The sequence below is a fragment of the Aedes aegypti genome, chromosome 2 (genome assembly GCF_002204515.2).
Source record: "Aedes aegypti strain LVP_AGWG chromosome 2, AaegL5.0 Primary Assembly, whole genome shotgun sequence".
Classification (NCBI taxonomy): Eukaryota; Metazoa; Arthropoda; class Insecta; order Diptera; family Culicidae; genus Aedes; species Aedes aegypti.
In genome coordinates, this window is record NC_035108.1 from 231,613,654 (window position 1) to 231,632,277 (window position 18,624).

The window sequence follows — 18,624 nt, forward strand, 5'->3', positions numbered from 1 at the left end:
ATTTTAACAAGTCTGTCGGTGTGAATCGATAGAGGATTGAGCAACGCATGAATGTAAACACACAAACACGTAATTTGGCTGCTGATGTGCGAGAAAATTACAAAAGAAGCGCGACATCGGCTTAGACTGCCGATAATACGTAAGTTCCCCTACTATACCATTTAAGTCCACTAGAATTTGTATCCTTTGACTGATACGCGTATTTCGACCTCAATTGAAAGGCCGTCTTCAATATCATGTACTAGACTGGAATTTGAGAAAATAAAATTATTCTGGTTAAAAAATTTTACATGCGATCTCTCACAACAATGAAACGAGGGCAATCGAACACGACATAATCCGCTGTTTCCTCCACACCAGCACAATTGGGCACGCAGGAGATTCTGAATACCCGAACCTATGCAGGTACTGCCTATAGCAATCATATCCTGACAGAAACTGCGTCAGGTGGAAGTTCACTTCCCCATGGTTTATTTTATACCAATCTTGGTATTAGCCGATGAAACTATCTGCCTCTAGTGGAGTTATCCCATTCCTGCTCTGCCCATAACTGCATATTTGTAACATTCGACAAAAGTAGGCATTGAGTAAATGGAATACTAAGTGTGCATTTTATGGCAGTATGGGAGGAAACTAAAATTTCTAAAAATTACCAGGAACTCAAAAATGCTTATATGAGGCTGATATTTCGTACAACTATTATCGCATAATAGGTGAATTGTCAGAAAATAATTCTGATAGAAATTTCATTGCTATCACATTACGAGGCTCATTTATAATCTCAATGTGACTGTTATGCGGTTATAATTACCAATGTGACAAAACAACTTGGTATTTTTTTCGAATTTTCTAGAACAATATCACAGATTTTTGTAAGTTGATCGAAAGTATTTACCATTTAATGACTCTCCATGGTATTAACTCCATTTTGTCAAAAATGTCGAATGTGACTGTTTTGCAGTTATGGGCAGTGCTGCCAACCTCTGAGCGTTGCCTTTTTACTCGCGTTGCGGACTCCACTGGTACCTCTTTGGTTGAAGCATTGAACATCTTCCTTGACAATGAGCCCGATGGGCGTCATCCCGACTATGATGCACACGGCCTCTTTAGAAACCGTTCGGTATGCACTTGCTACTCTTAAGCACATGATCCAATACATGTGCTTTCCAACCGCTTTAGATTTCTGCTCATTCTGAAGGCTTTTAACCAGACTGCTCCTCCATACCTTAGTATAGATAGCACCAAGCCCGCCAAGAGCTTACGTTTGCTGGCAATTAGGGCTCATTCATTTATTTCATAACGCTAAAATTGACCATTTTTGACACCCACCCACCCCCTTGTAACGCTTTTTGTATGAACATTATTCAATTTTTGTATGGGCCGTAACATCCTCAGGACACCCACCCACCCCCTCTAGCGTTATGAAATTTGTGAATGGGCCCTTACAACAGAGTTGTTAGACATCAGCGCCGCTATAGCCGTAGATGCCCTTTTACAGTCATATTCAACGTGGCTAGTGAAGCTGAGCTTGTCATCAATCATTACCCCAAGATGTCTAAGGGATCGCTTGGACTCTATAGTGTAATCACCTACCTAGATAAGCGCCTGTTGCTCGGACTTGCGGTTGTTGATCATCACCACCTCAGTATTGTGACGGACCAGTCCTAGTTTCCTAGATTTCATCCATTCCTCAACTATGGAGATAGAGTGCGCTGCTGTCAACTCTACTTCCTCCATCGATTCGCCATAGACCATTAGGGTGATATCATCGGCGAAGCCAACAATCTTAACACCCGTCGGAAGGTGCAGTCTCAGTATGTCAGTAGGTCATCGTACATCGCTATCCATAATACTTATGACACACTTGTGGTATACGTACCATTGTACAATTATCTTGAAATGGGTTCTATACTGATAATTGTCTTCATTCAAGATAGCCTTGGAATAATTTTCTTGACAACTTGTACCATGGTATATGTATCAGATGTCTGTCCAAGGTATAATATCGAGCCCAGGATTGAACCTTGAGGTACCCCCGGGTTAATTCGAACGCTTTTCTGCCCCTCCTCTGTGTCGTACAGTAGAATCCTACCATCAAAATAGCGTTCTAGAAGCTTACACAATTACACCGGTACCTTGAGGCGGTGTAGTGCGTGGGCTATCGCTTCCCAGCTTGCGCTGTTGAACGCATTTTCCACATCCAGAGTGACAATCGCACAGTAACGGATGCCGCTCCTTTTATGCTCGATTGCCACCTCAGCTGTCTGAACGGCCGACTGGATAGCGTCCAGAGTAGATTTACCCTTTCTGAATCCAAACTGGTTGTTGGACAGGCCGTCCGCACCTTTCGTGTACGGTACTAGCCTGTTGAGGATCAACCTCTCCAACAACTCGCCCGTCGTATCTTGCTTTGGTAGTAGCACCAATTTCTGTCGCTTCCATACATCCGGGAAGATGTTTATTTTGTATCCGTTTTTTACATGGAACCTTTTATCGCGTAAGAAATGATTTAGAAAAAAAACTGAAAATTATAACAATTACACATTGACGTTATCTGCTTATACTCGCATAACAGTCCCATTTGATTTTTCGCCATTTTTGAGTTAGCTTCATGAATAGTATTCATTTTTAGTGTACTTTCTAAAATAAAACTCCAAATTGTATCTTTGTATGGACAAAATGTGAAAAAAATACCAAACCATGTGCGTCCCATATTGAAAGTACCCGCAAAACAGTCCCATTCGATGATTATGAAGAAATTCAGCTAAACCTATTCCTGTGATGAATTCTGAAAGCTTGCATTGCGATTTTCGTTATAGAAACAAATAAACAAATCAGGAAAGCACAAATCAACTATAGGGAAAGTGTACCAGTTATGGCCATAGTGGTTCCTTATTTGGCCATATGTGACATTTTGATAACTCATACATTTTAAATCTTTTTGAATGCTTTAACATCAAGATATATCTTAAATCTAACTACTACAGCACACCATTTTTTTCAAAAATTGAAGGCATTAAATTAATCGCGTATGTCGAAACAGGGAACCACTATGTCCATAACTGGTACACTTACCCTAATCAAGAAAAACTCTTATTTTTGTTTAAAAAAGGTTTTACTATAACGACTTCTTCTGTTTTTCGATTGATACTAACACCACATCAGGCTAGCTGCCTGTAAAACTAAAATAAAGCAAAATAGTTTTCCTGAGACTATTCTTCTGCTCCATTCACACTCTTCCTGCGGCCAATCATTATCAGAATCTCCGGCAGGCTGAAGTCCAACAGCGAGATGCGAGAAGCTTGTTTTGCCGCCTCAAGATTGCGCACATCGTCGCTAGCATCGTGTTTACATGGTCAAACTAAGTGTTTTCAGCACCAAATGCCGAGAAACAGGAAAGCTCCTGACACCCATCAGGATTATCTATATCTTGAGAATCACCATTCGTCTTCATCAAGTGGACCAAAACGTGTTCTATTCACCTTTCTTTGATAGTTTTCAAAATCCTTCACCCGTCACGTGCTGTGATTTCAGCAAGCTTTCCATATGGTCGACCGCAACGGTTAATTTGAATTCCGGAAATCTTCACCATTTTCTTAATTAAATATCATCACTGTACAGCTTAAGAACTTCAAGGGACATTATTACTATTTAAATATAGTTGATAACTGAAAGCTGAAAGAAAAGTACATTGCAATCGATCGTAAATTTGAACAACAATGTGTCAAGATGCACGATAAAAAAGTAAGCGAATTCCCAGTAATGGGACTGGTATGCGGGTATTCAAGCGTTTAGCGAGAGAAATACTCGGATAACGAGTCCCATCTGCAATAACCCTAATTTGGATAGCAAAAATCAACCAGTTTTACTAAATTTAAATTATTTACGGTTTTTGCACATTGCAATGATAGTATATTGAGCAATACCACCGGCATTTACTACTTCCAGCAGCGGAAGAACGAAAATGGAGGGTTTTATGTTTATAGAGGCGTTTTTCCGGACATCGTGATTTTCCTAATGGGACTGTATTGCGAGTATGGGCAGTTATCTTACGAAACTGCTTTATTTCTTTTAACGTGATTGTTATTCTGTTACTTTTAACTCTCTAACTTTATTGTCTATTTCACAGATGATATCTTCTCCAACGATAACGAAAAACAATTACAACGAATCTAATCATGTTCATATTAGCGACAAATCAACAGACGTCGTTGACCATCATCAACGATTTGTGGATGATTTTGGACCGGAAACAGATGTAGATGCAATGGATGATCCCAATGCTATCAAATCTCCAGTGGAACATCAAACGAACGGAGTTAAACCCACTTCTCTAGAGAATAAAATCATACAGCAATTATCAGAGCAGAATCGGGAATTCTTAAGCGACAGTAACCCATTTAAGAATGATCATTTCGACCAATTCAGTGATGATCATCTTATGCTGGATGACACGATCGAAAAAAGTCATAGCCCATCAGAAGTGGTTGATAACAAAATTATTGACGCTCTGGAGTCGTTAGCAGTCAGCAACGGAGATGAAGGAAAGTACGAGCTTGAAAGTGAGAAACAAATGGAAAATTCACATGATACTAGGCAAAAATCTCCCGAAATACTCGATTTTACGGAGAAAGTTGATAACAATCATGAGAAGAATTTATTCGCTCTTGATCATGCAGCCGAAATTGATGACACGTTCGTGCAATATTCTGAGAATCCTTTCAATCAAACAGTGAATGAAGACGCGCAGCTTGTTGATAAAGGTAGGTTGTAATTTTATTTTATTTTTAACAAGTGCGTTATATTTTTTTTCCTGTTCAACGCAATTGGTGAATTGTAAATTAATATCAAATTCTACCATGCAAACAGCATGTTTGAATGCCAAAATTTCCCTACCAGTGGTACAACAAAATTGTAGCACAATTATATCAAGATTTGTTACAAATATCAAATTTTGTTAGAAGCGCTTTGAATGGATGGTGAAAATTTTAACGTAATTGAAGCAAAATCAGTTATAATCACAAATGCTGTTTCAAATTTATTTCAATTTAAAACACAATTATTTATAAAGTATTTGAGAGCAACTGCTTATAACAAATTTTGTTATAATTCAGTTATGGAAAATAACGAAATGAGTTAAATTAGTTGTAGTTTTTGTTAAACTTATAGCATATTTGGTTTCAATTTAATTCAGTGTAGAGGAAATTGTGTAATAATTTTTATTATTTTAACTACTAATCAGCCAAAATTACAACTCGTACGATGTAAATGTACGACTCGTGCTTAAAAAAAACATCATTTTGCAACTTGTTGCATAAATAACTATTAATTTGATTTCGTGTGAACAGTTTTGATATTTCTCGCGTTCAGTATCATAAGGGCGTAACTGCAATGATCGATTTCTCTTCATCGATTTTCTCTTTAGACAATTACTAAGCCGAACACAACTGTTTTCGACTGCTATTTTCGATTCATTAAAAAGAACTCATTGTCCTTTATCATGTTGCTTCGTAAAATGTTACCAAAATCGATTGAACTTCGTGTAATAATCCAAGAGAGAATCGATGAAGAGAAATCGATCACTGCAGATACGCCTGTATGATACTCAACGCGAGATTTTAACCGTTAAAACGACCAAAATAACAACAAACTGAGTTAACGAAATCTGCATCAAAATGAGTTATCAATATGATCTCAAACTTTGCTCGGGAGTGCGTTCTTCTTCTTCCTGACATTGCGTCATCTCTGGGACAGAGCCTGCTTTTCTGCTTAGTGTTCAATGTACACTTCCACAGTTATTAACTGAGAGCTTTCTTTGCCAAAGTTGTCATTTTTGCATTCGTATACTGTCCATAAATGCATGTCAGTCCCATGTTTGCTGGATTTTCTATTCACATGGGATAATTATGCGTTTATGAGCAGTATATCCTGTGGCAGGTACGATGATACTCTATGCCCAGGGAAGTCAAGGAAATTTCCATAAGGAACAAATTCAGCATTGCACCACTCTTGGACGTTCTTGTGGAATTCTCTGCGAAATCGAAAATTTAAAACTAGAAGAGGAATAGATACCTGTTAGATTTATGTAAAATTTAGCCCTCACTTTCCAAAGATAGCTTCAAAACATTATCTATTTTTGATGAACTCGAGAAAAAACTGAATGAGATGATTATCGTTCCATGGTAATTAAAGTAGGGGAAGGGGTGAACACCTTAAGGAAATCATCTTGTTTCTGATAGAAAAACGGTGAATTTGAATAGTTCTATCGCACAACATCACAAATAGGGCTGTAAACCATTTTATGAGACGTTTCGAATCATATGGTTTCCGTTTGTTTACCAGCTTTGAAAGTTTCTGGCGGGCCGATTTATTTACGTTTCTTCTAGCGCTACATTTGGAAGGAGCACATTCAATAATGGCACTGGTGGCAATGCAACAAAGTTTTTTAATGTTCGCATGTAAAATTTAAATCAGTAGGCAGGGAAGATATTTTTCATCTACGTTACCTGTAATACATGTAAACCGGGTAGAAACATGCGCTGAAAGAGACGATGAAGTCATCGGCAACAGAAATGTGACCAGCGCCATTCAGATATCATGCTAGTTTTTTGAACAACAACAATGAGCGGCCCGCCAGAAAACGTCATTCGAACGTCTCGTAAAATGGCTTGTTGTCTGAAGTAGTGACACGAATTCAGACTAAAATAGCTAAATTTTAACATATTTTTATCGCTAGCAAAAATAGATGTAAATGTTTATTTTACCTGCACTATGTGGGTAAAATTAACAGCTGTTGGTGGTAAAATGAACATCATGCGAAATACGTGAGCAAAACAAATATTTTTTGAAAATTTTTGTTGCATTTCCGAAAATATATTCATAAATGATTGTAACCCATTCAAAAAGAAATCTAAAGGTATCAGATTTGATATCATATCATAACGATATTCACCTCACTGAAAAACCTCAAGACCTCCGTGCTAAAACTTACGGCAACTCGTATTTTCAAACGTGGTTTTCTAAAATCAAAGTTTCGTTGATATATTCACTTCAATTGACTTCTGTATCAACTCGAACACTTCGATTTATGCTCTAAATCGTCCGTGCGTGATAAAAATTCATTGAAATTTGTTTTTTCTCGGTAAATGGCACGGTGGTCATTTTACCACCCCTGTTCATTTATCCACCACTTCCCCTATGGTTTTGTACTTTTCAGAGTCGGAAAATGTCAAAAAAATGTCAAAAAAGAAAATTGATTTTCACTTGTTCTACTGGAGATTTTACTTTGAAAAGCATTGTCAACTATTGTAATCGAACATCAGAATGATATGGTCAGTCTCATTATTAATATTTTCTTCAGGATGCGATTAAATTCACGAATTTCAAATGTCAATTGAATTGAAAATCACTGACATTTTCAGGCCCTGGTACTTTTTATAATAATCTAGATATTAAATAATACTTGGAGTACTCAAAACAATCGTATAACTAGAGATTAATAATTATAACTAATTTCGAAACAATTAGCCCATTTGTTCATGTGTGTTCAAGCAATCTCATGAAAAAGCGTGTTTGGAATAGAAATAGCAGATATAAACGTTTTAGGCTTAATCCGCCAATGAATGTCTGTTAAAAAAATTCTGAACTAGTTTCTTGGTGAAACTACTAAGGCATAATTTCTGAACAAGTTTCTGACAAATTTGATAACTAATTAATTAATTTCGATTACTGCAGTGCAACACTAAATCTTTCGGAAACTTTTTCGCTATAGACCGAAAGACATTGTCCTTGGCTAGCTATTTGTACAAAAAGCGCGACGGAAGCTACTGATTCGGGACTACGAAGCTGCTGATGTTTTCTTCGGTTTTCTGTGAGAAAAAAAGGAGGGATATATTTTTTGCTTTTTTTTCACGCACACGGTGACAGTTCCTTACGAGATTTTCCATAAGTGCGAGTGCTTTGTAAATCTCTTTTTGTTTCGTAGTCGCGAATTGAAGAGAAAGTAAACATATTGATGCTTTCAATCTTATGTCGAATTCGTTTTTGAACCTAGGTTGGAACTGGCTCAACCCGTTCTGAATCACAGTTTCCACCCCAACCCGATTCAGGTTCGACGGAACTACAATTTATTTGACATTGGTTTGTTTATGTGTTGATCACCGACCCAGTTCCTAAAAACGAAAACGACATTACTTAGGTCGTTCAGCGAGAAAATATTAAGAAATATCGAGAATCATTATCGATTTTTTTTAATTTATATTATGAACGTGAAAAAATCGATTACCCAACTGAACAAGTTTAGTCACCCCTAGTGGAGCTGTCAGAGTAAAAGTAGAAGGATGCGTTGCTTGTATACACACACTAACGCAAGATCTTTCATTTTTCTTCTCATCTCGCACACTATTCCTCGCCTTTCGAACACATAGTGGTTCAAATTTAAAAAAATCATGACAAAAATTACGTGTTCTCAAATTTAATAGTTTTGATCATGATAAGTGTTGTGGGACATGTATTAGGGTTGTGGACCCTGTTTTGGGCATAGTTATCATTTTTTGGTTTTCATAAAATCAATTTAAAAAAAATGCTGTTTTGCTTACATTTTGAGGCTCTCAACTTTCTCAAAATACAAATCTCGAAAACTTATTCTAACAGACTCAAGTCAAAAAAGTATACAAACTCACTTTATCGATTCTACGTGTTTCGCAGACAAAATTCTACACGTTGCGCTCTGAACCAACTCGATTTTTCACTTTTAAAACGTTTAATTTCCGGATTTACAAAACGACGAAAGTAAGATTCTCAACTTTCGCAACCTAACCACTACTTTCGCCGCCCCGCTGTATTGAGAGACAAAGTGACTTAACCACGAATCAAAACAAAACACTACTTTGAGCCGATTTTACACTGGTAGAAAAACGTCGAAAGTAACTGAATAAATCGGCTTATCATTTTGTAATAATTTTTTTTGTGGGAAATAACAGGAACTCCCTAGTTTTTGAACGCGAGCTTAATGTATGCAAAATTTAAGCGATGTACACGGCGAAAAAAATTTAAAATGTTGATTAATTTTAAAAGAGTTTTAAAAGACAGGTTGTGATTCTTCTGAATTAATTTTCTCAAAACCATATGAAAGTTACTTACGTCGATTAGAAAAAGTAATCGAGAAATGTTAAGGCAAACTTAGGCACAAGGATTCTTCTCTAACTGATTCCTTAGACTTGAAAGAGCTTTCAAGTAAGATATCCTCGCGGGAAGTGATTTGTCCAATATGAAGAAACTCTTTTCATTATTTGACATACCTATAATACTAGTAAATAATTCAATACAGAAGAAAATAAGTTAGGTTCTGGAAAAGTTGAATCTAGGTAACAATAAGGTACTGATCCAAAACACACTAATAACTAAATTTGTACGAGTTTTCGTGAAGATCAAAACAGTTTTAAAAACTCAACTGCAAAAAAATAAATGTTTTTACATTTTACCTTATGAAGGATGGAACGATTATGGCAATACAAACGTTCTATGTATCATTTTCACCAATCGATTGCTTGTTGGCGAATTTTCAAAAGGCAAATTTTCATAATTTTTAATTTTGTTTCTGAATAAATTTGTAAATTTTTGATATAACACTATTTTCTGGTAACATTATAAATATGTTGCACAGTTCTTGTAAAATACATGTAGGGTAGGTGTACCAGTTATGGCCATAGTGGTTCCCTATTTCGCCATATGTGATATCTTGAATGCTTTCACATTTTGAAAAATCTTTTGTGTTTTAGCAGTAAAGTAAAGGATAAATCTTGATGTTAAAACGTTTTAACAGATTAAAAATGTAAAAGTTATCCAAATTTTGCATATGGCCAAATAGGGAACCACTATGGCCATAACTGGTACACTTTCCCTATTCCTACATTAAATCACATTAAAAACATTAGAAGAACATATGATTCAATAGAACAGTACTCTCTTGCTAATTTCATTTTTTTTTTAATTTTAATATTTATGAAATGAAGCATTCATTTTCAAAAATTGATAATTTCCATTTATCCAAAAGTGTTCCACGGGTCACATTACAAAACTTCGAGCAGCCCCAAAACAACTGTGCTAAAATTTGCTCTTGCTTACAGTTGATCAGCAGAAGTTTTCTCGTTTTATTTTGTATTGGGAAAGGAATATAACTTCAAATTTCTCATACATGAAAAAAATATTTGGTAGGCATGATAGTCATTATCATTACGCACAACCGGAACCGCATATTTTTTTACGAAAACAGTTCCCAATTTAGAATTACTTACTACAATTACTTAAATCTGTGAGATTGTTCTAGAAAATTCGAAAAAAGTTGTTTTGTCACATTGGTAATTATAATCGCATAACAGTCACATTAAGATTATAAATGAGCCTCGTAATGTGATATTGAAATGAAATTTCTATCAGAATTATTTTCTGACAATTCACCTAGTATGCGATATGAGTTGTACAAAATTTCAGCCTCAAATAAGCCACTTTTGAGTTCCTGGTAATTTTTAGAAAATTTTAGTTTCCTTCCATACTACCATAAAATGCACACTTGGTAGGCCATTTACTCAATGCCTACTTTTATCGAATGTTACAAATATGCAGTTATGGGCAGTATAGGTAATATTATGGTGAAGAATATTGCTGAAGACCGCAAAGCAATCCGATGTTCGTGAAAAAAAGGAATTAAGTGTTAACTATTCGCAAATTTTGCGTAATTTTATTTTTATTTCTTTACATATTATTCATGTCACCTTGCTTATCGGTTTTCATCGTATAACATTTTTACAAGCATTGAATTGCTTTGCGATTGTGGGCAAAAATTGCCCATCGAGGTCTATGATTAGAATTTTTATAGTGGTGTAAATGTATGTTTTCACATAGTTAATCCGATATAAACTTTGAACGGCTAAATTATAGGTTCACCAATCGAGTTGAAAGTTTAAACAGCTGCTTTGAGACCCAAATGGCACCCGAAAAAGTGGCCTGGAACAAGAATCTGAATTGTGAGATAACCAATGAGCACCACTGTAGATGAATGTTTGATTTTCTCCAACAGATAAAACATATTTGGAGATTGGGTTTTTGCTAGCTTTTTAGAACACTGGACCTCTGTGCCACATAGAGATGAAAGATTGACATTAGCAGCAGTAGTTAGTTGAGAACGAGAGCGGAAAAGAAGAAAAATAGTCGCAAATCAAAACCAGCAGCATTTTGCTTGCCTAGTGATTCATCATTTTCGATTACTATATTCTTTAGTGGTGTTATTTTTAGTGAATATTTTTTGTTTTATTTCCGTCCCATAACAATAAAGTTGTATTCTTGAGTGTAAAAAAAAACAAAACTATCGATTGAAACGGAGCAGAATCCCGCAAGGTAAAAAATGTTCCGGCTGCCGATGTAGGAGAGACGTCAAACGTTATTGTGTTTCGGTTTCCGATTAATGCGGTTTTGCCCGAGTTTTTAGAATAAGGATCCCGTTTAGAACCTGAAGAGATCGAAACAAATCCCTAATCGAGATTTTTGTGAACACCTTGAAAATACACAGTTATTACCGGCCGATATCTTTCATCATCAACCAGAAATAATATGGGGAGAATATAGGTATCCTTTCCCTTCTCAAAGGATACTGAGTGAGGTTAGACTTAGAAAAGAACCACGTCGATTAGTTGCGTTTTAGATGACCTCCCGGTTCGTCTGCTCCCATTCGCATATAGGCAATAGTATTCTAGTACATTCGTTAGTCGGTTTCTTGCGTTCGTTTTCTGCTGACTGCAAGCAGCACACGATGTGAAGCCGGTTATATTTACACGACCTCTGCTTTTGGTGTGGTTAGAAAACACCAGTGGTTCTCAAACTTCTTGAGGGATTTGAACAGATGTAAGCCAAAATTGCCAAAGGAGTGGCACCCATGGCTTGACTTTACTTCTTACGTCTTATAATGTGACTGGTCACTAGAAAAGTCACTATTTGTTACAAAAAGTTATTTTCAGAAACATGGTTATTAAATGCCCATGTTCGCAAAATTGACGTAAACACAAAAAAAAAAACAATTTTTTTTTCATTACTCTGCATTTTTTACTTAATAATACAATCATAGACATGCAGAGCAACACTTTTCTTGTTCTAGAAGATTTAATAATTAAGATAGTTTTGCCCATTATTTCGGTACGCCCTATTATTGGCTGGCATGAAAATAAAACCCTCATTATCAATAGAAATATTGTAGATGATAATGAAAGCTAATAGTATTTCCTAAAGCTGAAACAACGATTTTGATCGTTGTAATACCGTGATGCATCAATATCCGGACGCTTAAGCAAGGGCAAATGTTCAAATTCAGTTTTGATCAAAGTTTTTCTCGAGTTAAGAATAAGTTCAATTAATCTTATAGACAGTTTTATATAAAGATCTAGGTAATACTGACAAATTTTACGTCTAAAATTAGATTTATAACATGTGAATCGCTGATTTTAATAAACTTTGTCTTGTCCTTAAATCCGGACACCAGAAGTAAAGCTTTGTATTTAAATCCGGACATTGCGAATCAATATCCGGCACAGCTGCACGTAACATGCATTTTTTTTAATGAAGTATTTAAAAATAATACTTTAATCGATGAAATACCTCATTGATAAGAACATTAAACACGATTAAGGCTCCATCATACATGATTGAATGAAACATAATTAATATTTTAGCTTTAATTACCTCACCTGACGCCAGAGATACCGATCGGAGCTGTGGGTTCGAAATGTTGCGTTGATTATTTAAATTGATTATTTTTAGGCATTCAAACGGCATTCTGTTCACTATTGACACTTTTTAAAACGTCGTTGGGTTAATATTGTGTTCATATTATTAATTTACACTCTCGAACACGTAAACAAACACTTTAAAAAAAATGTCCGGTTTTAGAGCCATTTGCCTGTAATTCCGGACAGTCTCTGTTCACAACTTTAAATGGCTATTTACACCATATTGAAGCCACGATGTAACACAATCTTCGAAAAATCGTCGTTTTCACTTGTATGCTGCAATCACATATCTAACAATATAATACAAGCTCGCTTTCGCTGACTAAATGTTGTGAAGCGACGATTGTCACAGTTCTGTAAAATTGAACTAGCATTAGCAGAGGAATGACGTCTAACTGGGGGAACATGTTTTGTTTTTATTCCTATTAATTATTTGGCAATGGTAACTAGATGTAAATGATAGTGAAATGAGCAACAGTGTTAACAGTATAAGTTATGTGTAGAATCAAACATATAAACATTTAATTTTACTTATAAATTGATAAATATTATCAGAGTGTCCGGATATTGGTACTGTCCGGATTTTGATTCATCACGGTAGCAGTTTTTAAATGATGCATCAAGAAGATATATATATATTTTTAAAACCGGATACTCCAATCAACGGAATGAACTTTATAAGCTTGAGTTTTTAAGTATAGACCAAAACAACTAGATGTAGCAGGTATATTAATTGAATGATTTAATGTAATTACATGGCCGTACCGACATAGGGATGGTACACAAATTAATGTCACGCTAAAACTCGACCCCCCCCCCCCCTTTGTCACGTTTTGTATATGTGTCCTTTGAAAATTTGGTAAGGCTTGTCACGCTTGGCTTGATCACCTCCCCCCCCTTGGAACGTGACGTAATTTGTGCATGACCCCATAATAGGACAATGGAAATAGAATTTTTGCCTTTGTATCTGTATATCAAACTCAAAAAATCGAAATTTCAATAGTCATGCTATTAAGTGATGCTAGAAATATTTTTAATATTATTAAGAATACTAATTTTGTGACATTATTTTGCGTCATTCATACATTTATTCATTCAAACAACAGATTTATGTTTATCTTTACTCTGTTTTATAGACAAGTCACGTAAAGTGAGTGAAAATGGATACACATGCCAAAAATACGTTAGGATAAGAATTGAATTGAATTGAATCGGATTAATAAAAAGTTAGTTCGGAATCTAGTTACAAGCCAACGAAAATTGTAAAGTATAAGTCAAAAAAAATTACTTTTAATTTAGCGACTAGTGGTCTTAGATGGAAACACTAGTCTAGTTACATTAACAATAGTACATCATTCGATTCAGTTGATTTGTTTTCCGAATCGTGACCATAAAGTAATCAATTTATTTCCTTCTTTGAATACGTCCAATGTCATACAAGCTGACGGTACTGTGCAGTGTCAGTAACATGGAGAGAGCATAGTTTCTATGCTCGAACATTGTGTTGCATTAAATTGTATATTGAATGTAATAAAATACATGTTTCTTGGTACACTGCAATAAATAGGAAAAGCATTAACCCCAAAGGTAGGACGAAATATCGCAAATATTAATTACCTTGTGCCAAAATCGGAACCCATTTTTTTTCTTGAGGAATTTCCGCGATAGGGACTATCAGCTAAAAAGTGTGCTGGCAACCGAAACGGAAGGTTAAACAAAAACATGCGAGTGCTAATCAGAGTTTTAACATTTTGCTTTGTAATCAAATGGTCACTCCAATCGCGAAACGTCAAATGCTCATTAGTAAACAAAAATCCATCTGATCGCAGCTGTCCCAAGAATTTCCTTATGATTGAATTTCAGGAAACACCATTTAGGATGTTGTAGCATCATCCTTCCTTAGCCGAGTGGTTAGAGTCCGCGGCTACAAAGCAAAGCTATGCCTAAAGGTATCTGGGTTCAATTCCCGTCGGTCCAGGATCTTTCCGTAATGGAAATTTCCTTGACTTCCCTGGGCATAGAGTATAATCGTACCTGCCACACGATATACAAATGCAAAAATGGCAACTTTGGCAAAGAAAGCTCTCAGTTAATAACTGTGGAAGTGCTCATAAGAACACTAAGCTGAGAAGCAGACTCTGTCCCCGGTAGGGACGTAATGCCCAAAAGAAGAAAGGACACAATGGAAATTCGTGACTTCGCGGAAGCAGCGTAATGTCGCGAATTCCAATATTTATCTACTCATTTTTTATAGTTTGCACTAACGTAAGAATCTACACGACAATCACGAGACGCGACGGAGACAAGACATAAAAACTTATCGTTCTTACAAATCGTTAAAAAGTTTTAAAAATTACCTTTTCGTCGACCGGTTTTGGGCGCGAATATAGGCCCATCTTCGGGACAATGTCCGACTGATTTACGCTGTATTTTGCGTACGGTGTTCGTACTGCGTCTAGGTCGAAGAGAAGAAAATGCTACGTAATGTCGTGTCTGCTAGATTTAACAGACACGATGTGATGGGATGATCTTCGTTCATCAATGGTTCCTGGGGTATTCGTGATGAACATTGACTCCCAAGCGTTCAACTGTATAGGTTTCCTCACTGTTTTAATGAGCTTCGCATTTTGCCAATTGATTGTGTGGTTGAAAGCTGCAGTATGTGCTGCCACCCCTGATTCATTTCGGTTTACTGGATTATACCGCACTTCTGTGTTCTTTCAAACGTACTTTCATTTTGCGACGTGTTTGACCAATGTAAACCGCCGGACAATCATTTGCAAGGTATTCGGTATATACCTGACTGTTCTTTTGGCGGAAACCTTATCCTTGAGATTACACAGAAGGTCACGCAGAGGAGACGCTGTTTATTTTGATTATTTTTTGGGGTAACTACTGTTTATTTTTGATCTTAAACGCTAAACAGTTGGCCGCCAGCGACAAAAAGTACATACAAACAACCTTTCGAACATACAGGTTCTCTCGCTGGCCGCCAAACGGCGACACTGAATGTATTATTCCACTCACTGATTCGCGCTACGCTGGATTCTCAATTTCTCAAACTTCAAATACACGCGCATGGAAGAATGGTATTCAAGCACTGTCTAACGTATGGAAAATAATGAAAAACGTAAATTACTAGCAATTGGGAAACTGGATCGTAAAAGTAGTGATTAGAAATCAAGCGTAATGTGAATACTTTTTGTGTTTAGTTCGTCTTCCATTGTGCTTTTCTTGCTTCAGGATTTCGTTTTTTCTACCACTGAAAAAAAGCCATCTATTGCCCTTTTCAGTTCTGAATATCGCCCTATTTCCATTGTCTCTAATTATCCCTGTAGAACCATATTAGGAAAGGTGTATTAGTATTCAAAACCCTAAGGAAAACAATTTTTAAAATTAATCGATAGATTTTTGAATACGGCCAATATGCTAAACGGCAGCTGTCAATCCATATTTATTAGAAAAAATATGTTTTTGTATGGACATATTGTTTTGTATAGAAAACTGGGTTTACGAATACTGGATCAAATGCACCAGTATTATCCATGTTTTTAATTTCGTTTCCTAAGACATAGGTTCCCAAACTTTTTGGTTGCGCGACCCACCTAGACATTAAGCATATTCCTTGCGACCCACCAGTGGAAGATTGTCCAACAAGTTTTGTACTGAAGCTTCTGAGGTCACTTATTAGTTAATTCGAATGGGATTTGATCACAAGACGTAAATGACACTGACATGCATTATGCGTGATTGAAAACTACACTACCGTGAATCGCAAGTCATCCCATCTGCATTTTCGTCAAAATTTAGTTTAGTTCAGTTTCCAACATATCTTCCAATGCTATTTAAGCTGCCTTAATAAATTAATAAGATTTGTTTAAGAAAAAGTAGGAAAAAAACAGCAAGTCAAATTGTCCCATAATGAAAAGTAACCGCATACCAGTCCCACTACAGATTTCCGCACCGTATAACACAAAAACGAACCGTATTTTGATCATCTTTATATTTTCCTCAGACAGGTATCTTAGTGAAATCAAATTGTGAAAGCTTCATTAAGATTTGACATGCTCCAATCCTCTGGAATTTTTTGAATATTCGTATGGAAACGAGTTTGGAAACTTCACAGCCGATTTTCTCAATGCCTACTTTTTACAGATGGGACTGACTTGCGATTCACGGCAGTACAGTGAATAAAAATCTATTTGTGAACTCGCAATTGCTAGGTACAACATGATTATATTAACATATAAAATTTTTATAACAACATGAGTTTTTTTGAATGTCTCGACATCATCTATCGAAATTTCATATAGAACTGATAATATTCCTTGCAAAACTTTTCAATTAAGTCAAACCTTCACGAGTAGATGTTTCATTGCTCAATATTGACTCACGGAACCATACGGGATCAATATTTCGATTATAATCGGTGTTGCATGTACCTCCAATTTTCTTTGGACCCTGAAAGTTTCTTTCACACCCCGAAAGTTTGAAATATTCTTTCGGCGAAAATTGAATATTTTCATATTTAAGGGTTATTTTTCATACAAAATTCAAGAAAAGCTAATTTTGCAGCTGAAACAGTCCCATACTAAATGTATGGCGAATTTTCTACGACAGAATTTGTTTCATTCTTCCGACCATCTTAGCCGAAATGCTAAACACTATGATGTTCCTATTTCATGGGCAAATAATTCCTTCGACTCATGGAAGTTCAACTATGGACCTTTTCTTTAATAATTATTCAAATGTGTTAGCCTTAGATCTTAGCGTTCGAATAGTTTTGATAGTGTCGACTGATCCAATGCCTGATCACTGAAAGAAACAGTTTTAGTGATTAAAAAAAATGATGAATAAGTTCCAATCGGTTGCCAAAGTTTTGAAGAACTTTAAAAATTGGGGGTCGGACCTGGTGTAGTGGTTAGAACACACGCCTCTCACGCCGAGGACCTGGGATCGAATCCCATCCCCGAGATAATCACTAACAATTTTTCAGTGACGACTTCCTTCGGAAGGGAAGTAAAGCCGTTGGTCCCGAGATAAAAATTTTGGAAATAAATTAATATTTTGGATTTTTTTTTTCGCGACCCACCAAAGACTGGCTCACGACCGATTCACGTTGATTACTTTTTTATCGCTTAAATGTTTTAAATGATTTTTTTAAAGCATTGTGTAAATGAAAAACCGAGTTTAGTACTGTACCATTTAATTCTACTAGAGTGTGTATCCTTTGTCAGATAAGCGTATTTGGACCTCAACTGTGAAGCCGTCTTTAGTGTCTTCTTCTTCTTCTTTCTGGCATTAACGTCCCCACTGGGACAGAGCCTGCTTCTCAGCTTAGTGTTCTTCTGTATACAAAAGTTATGATATTTTTCAAAACATAATAATGACTAAACAATTAACGTGATTTTCCATAGAAACCTGTGTGTACAATTCCTAGTTAAGAAGACAAAATAGTATATAAGAGTGATACTCAACCTGCGGCCCGCAGGTTGCAGGTCGCATAGGTCATTTTATAGTTGAATCTCGATTCTATTTTCAAATGGACATAGGTAACTTTCACACGGTTTTGAGAAACTAATTAAAAATAATCACAACTTGTCTTCTTGAATTGTTATAAAATAATCTCCTTTTTGATTTCCGTATACTTTGCTTAAATTTTGCATGCAATAAAATAGCGCTCAAAAACTAGGGAGCTCCTACTATTCCTCACGAAAAATTGATGGCAAATGACTCGATGGTTTGATGTTTGATGTTGGCTGGTGGAAAAAATCCAACTAAAACGCACTCGAATGTCAAGAGTAGATGTCAGACTTTGACATCTGACATCTGACATTGTGAGCACCGT

General features: G+C 36.1%; 1 protein-coding gene across 1 annotated transcript in view; it reads left to right on the top strand.

Annotated features, from left to right (window-relative positions):
- Positions 1-18,624, top strand: part of LOC5574376 (serine-rich adhesin for platelets) — a 148,525-nt gene that overhangs the window by 103,055 nt on the left and 26,846 nt on the right. Inside the window, exon 9 of the mRNA XM_021844390.1 lies at positions 4,130-4,763. Within this exon, the coding sequence (XP_021700082.1) occupies positions 4,130-4,763 (634 nt within the window). The remainder of the gene's footprint in view (positions 1-4,129; positions 4,764-18,624) is intronic.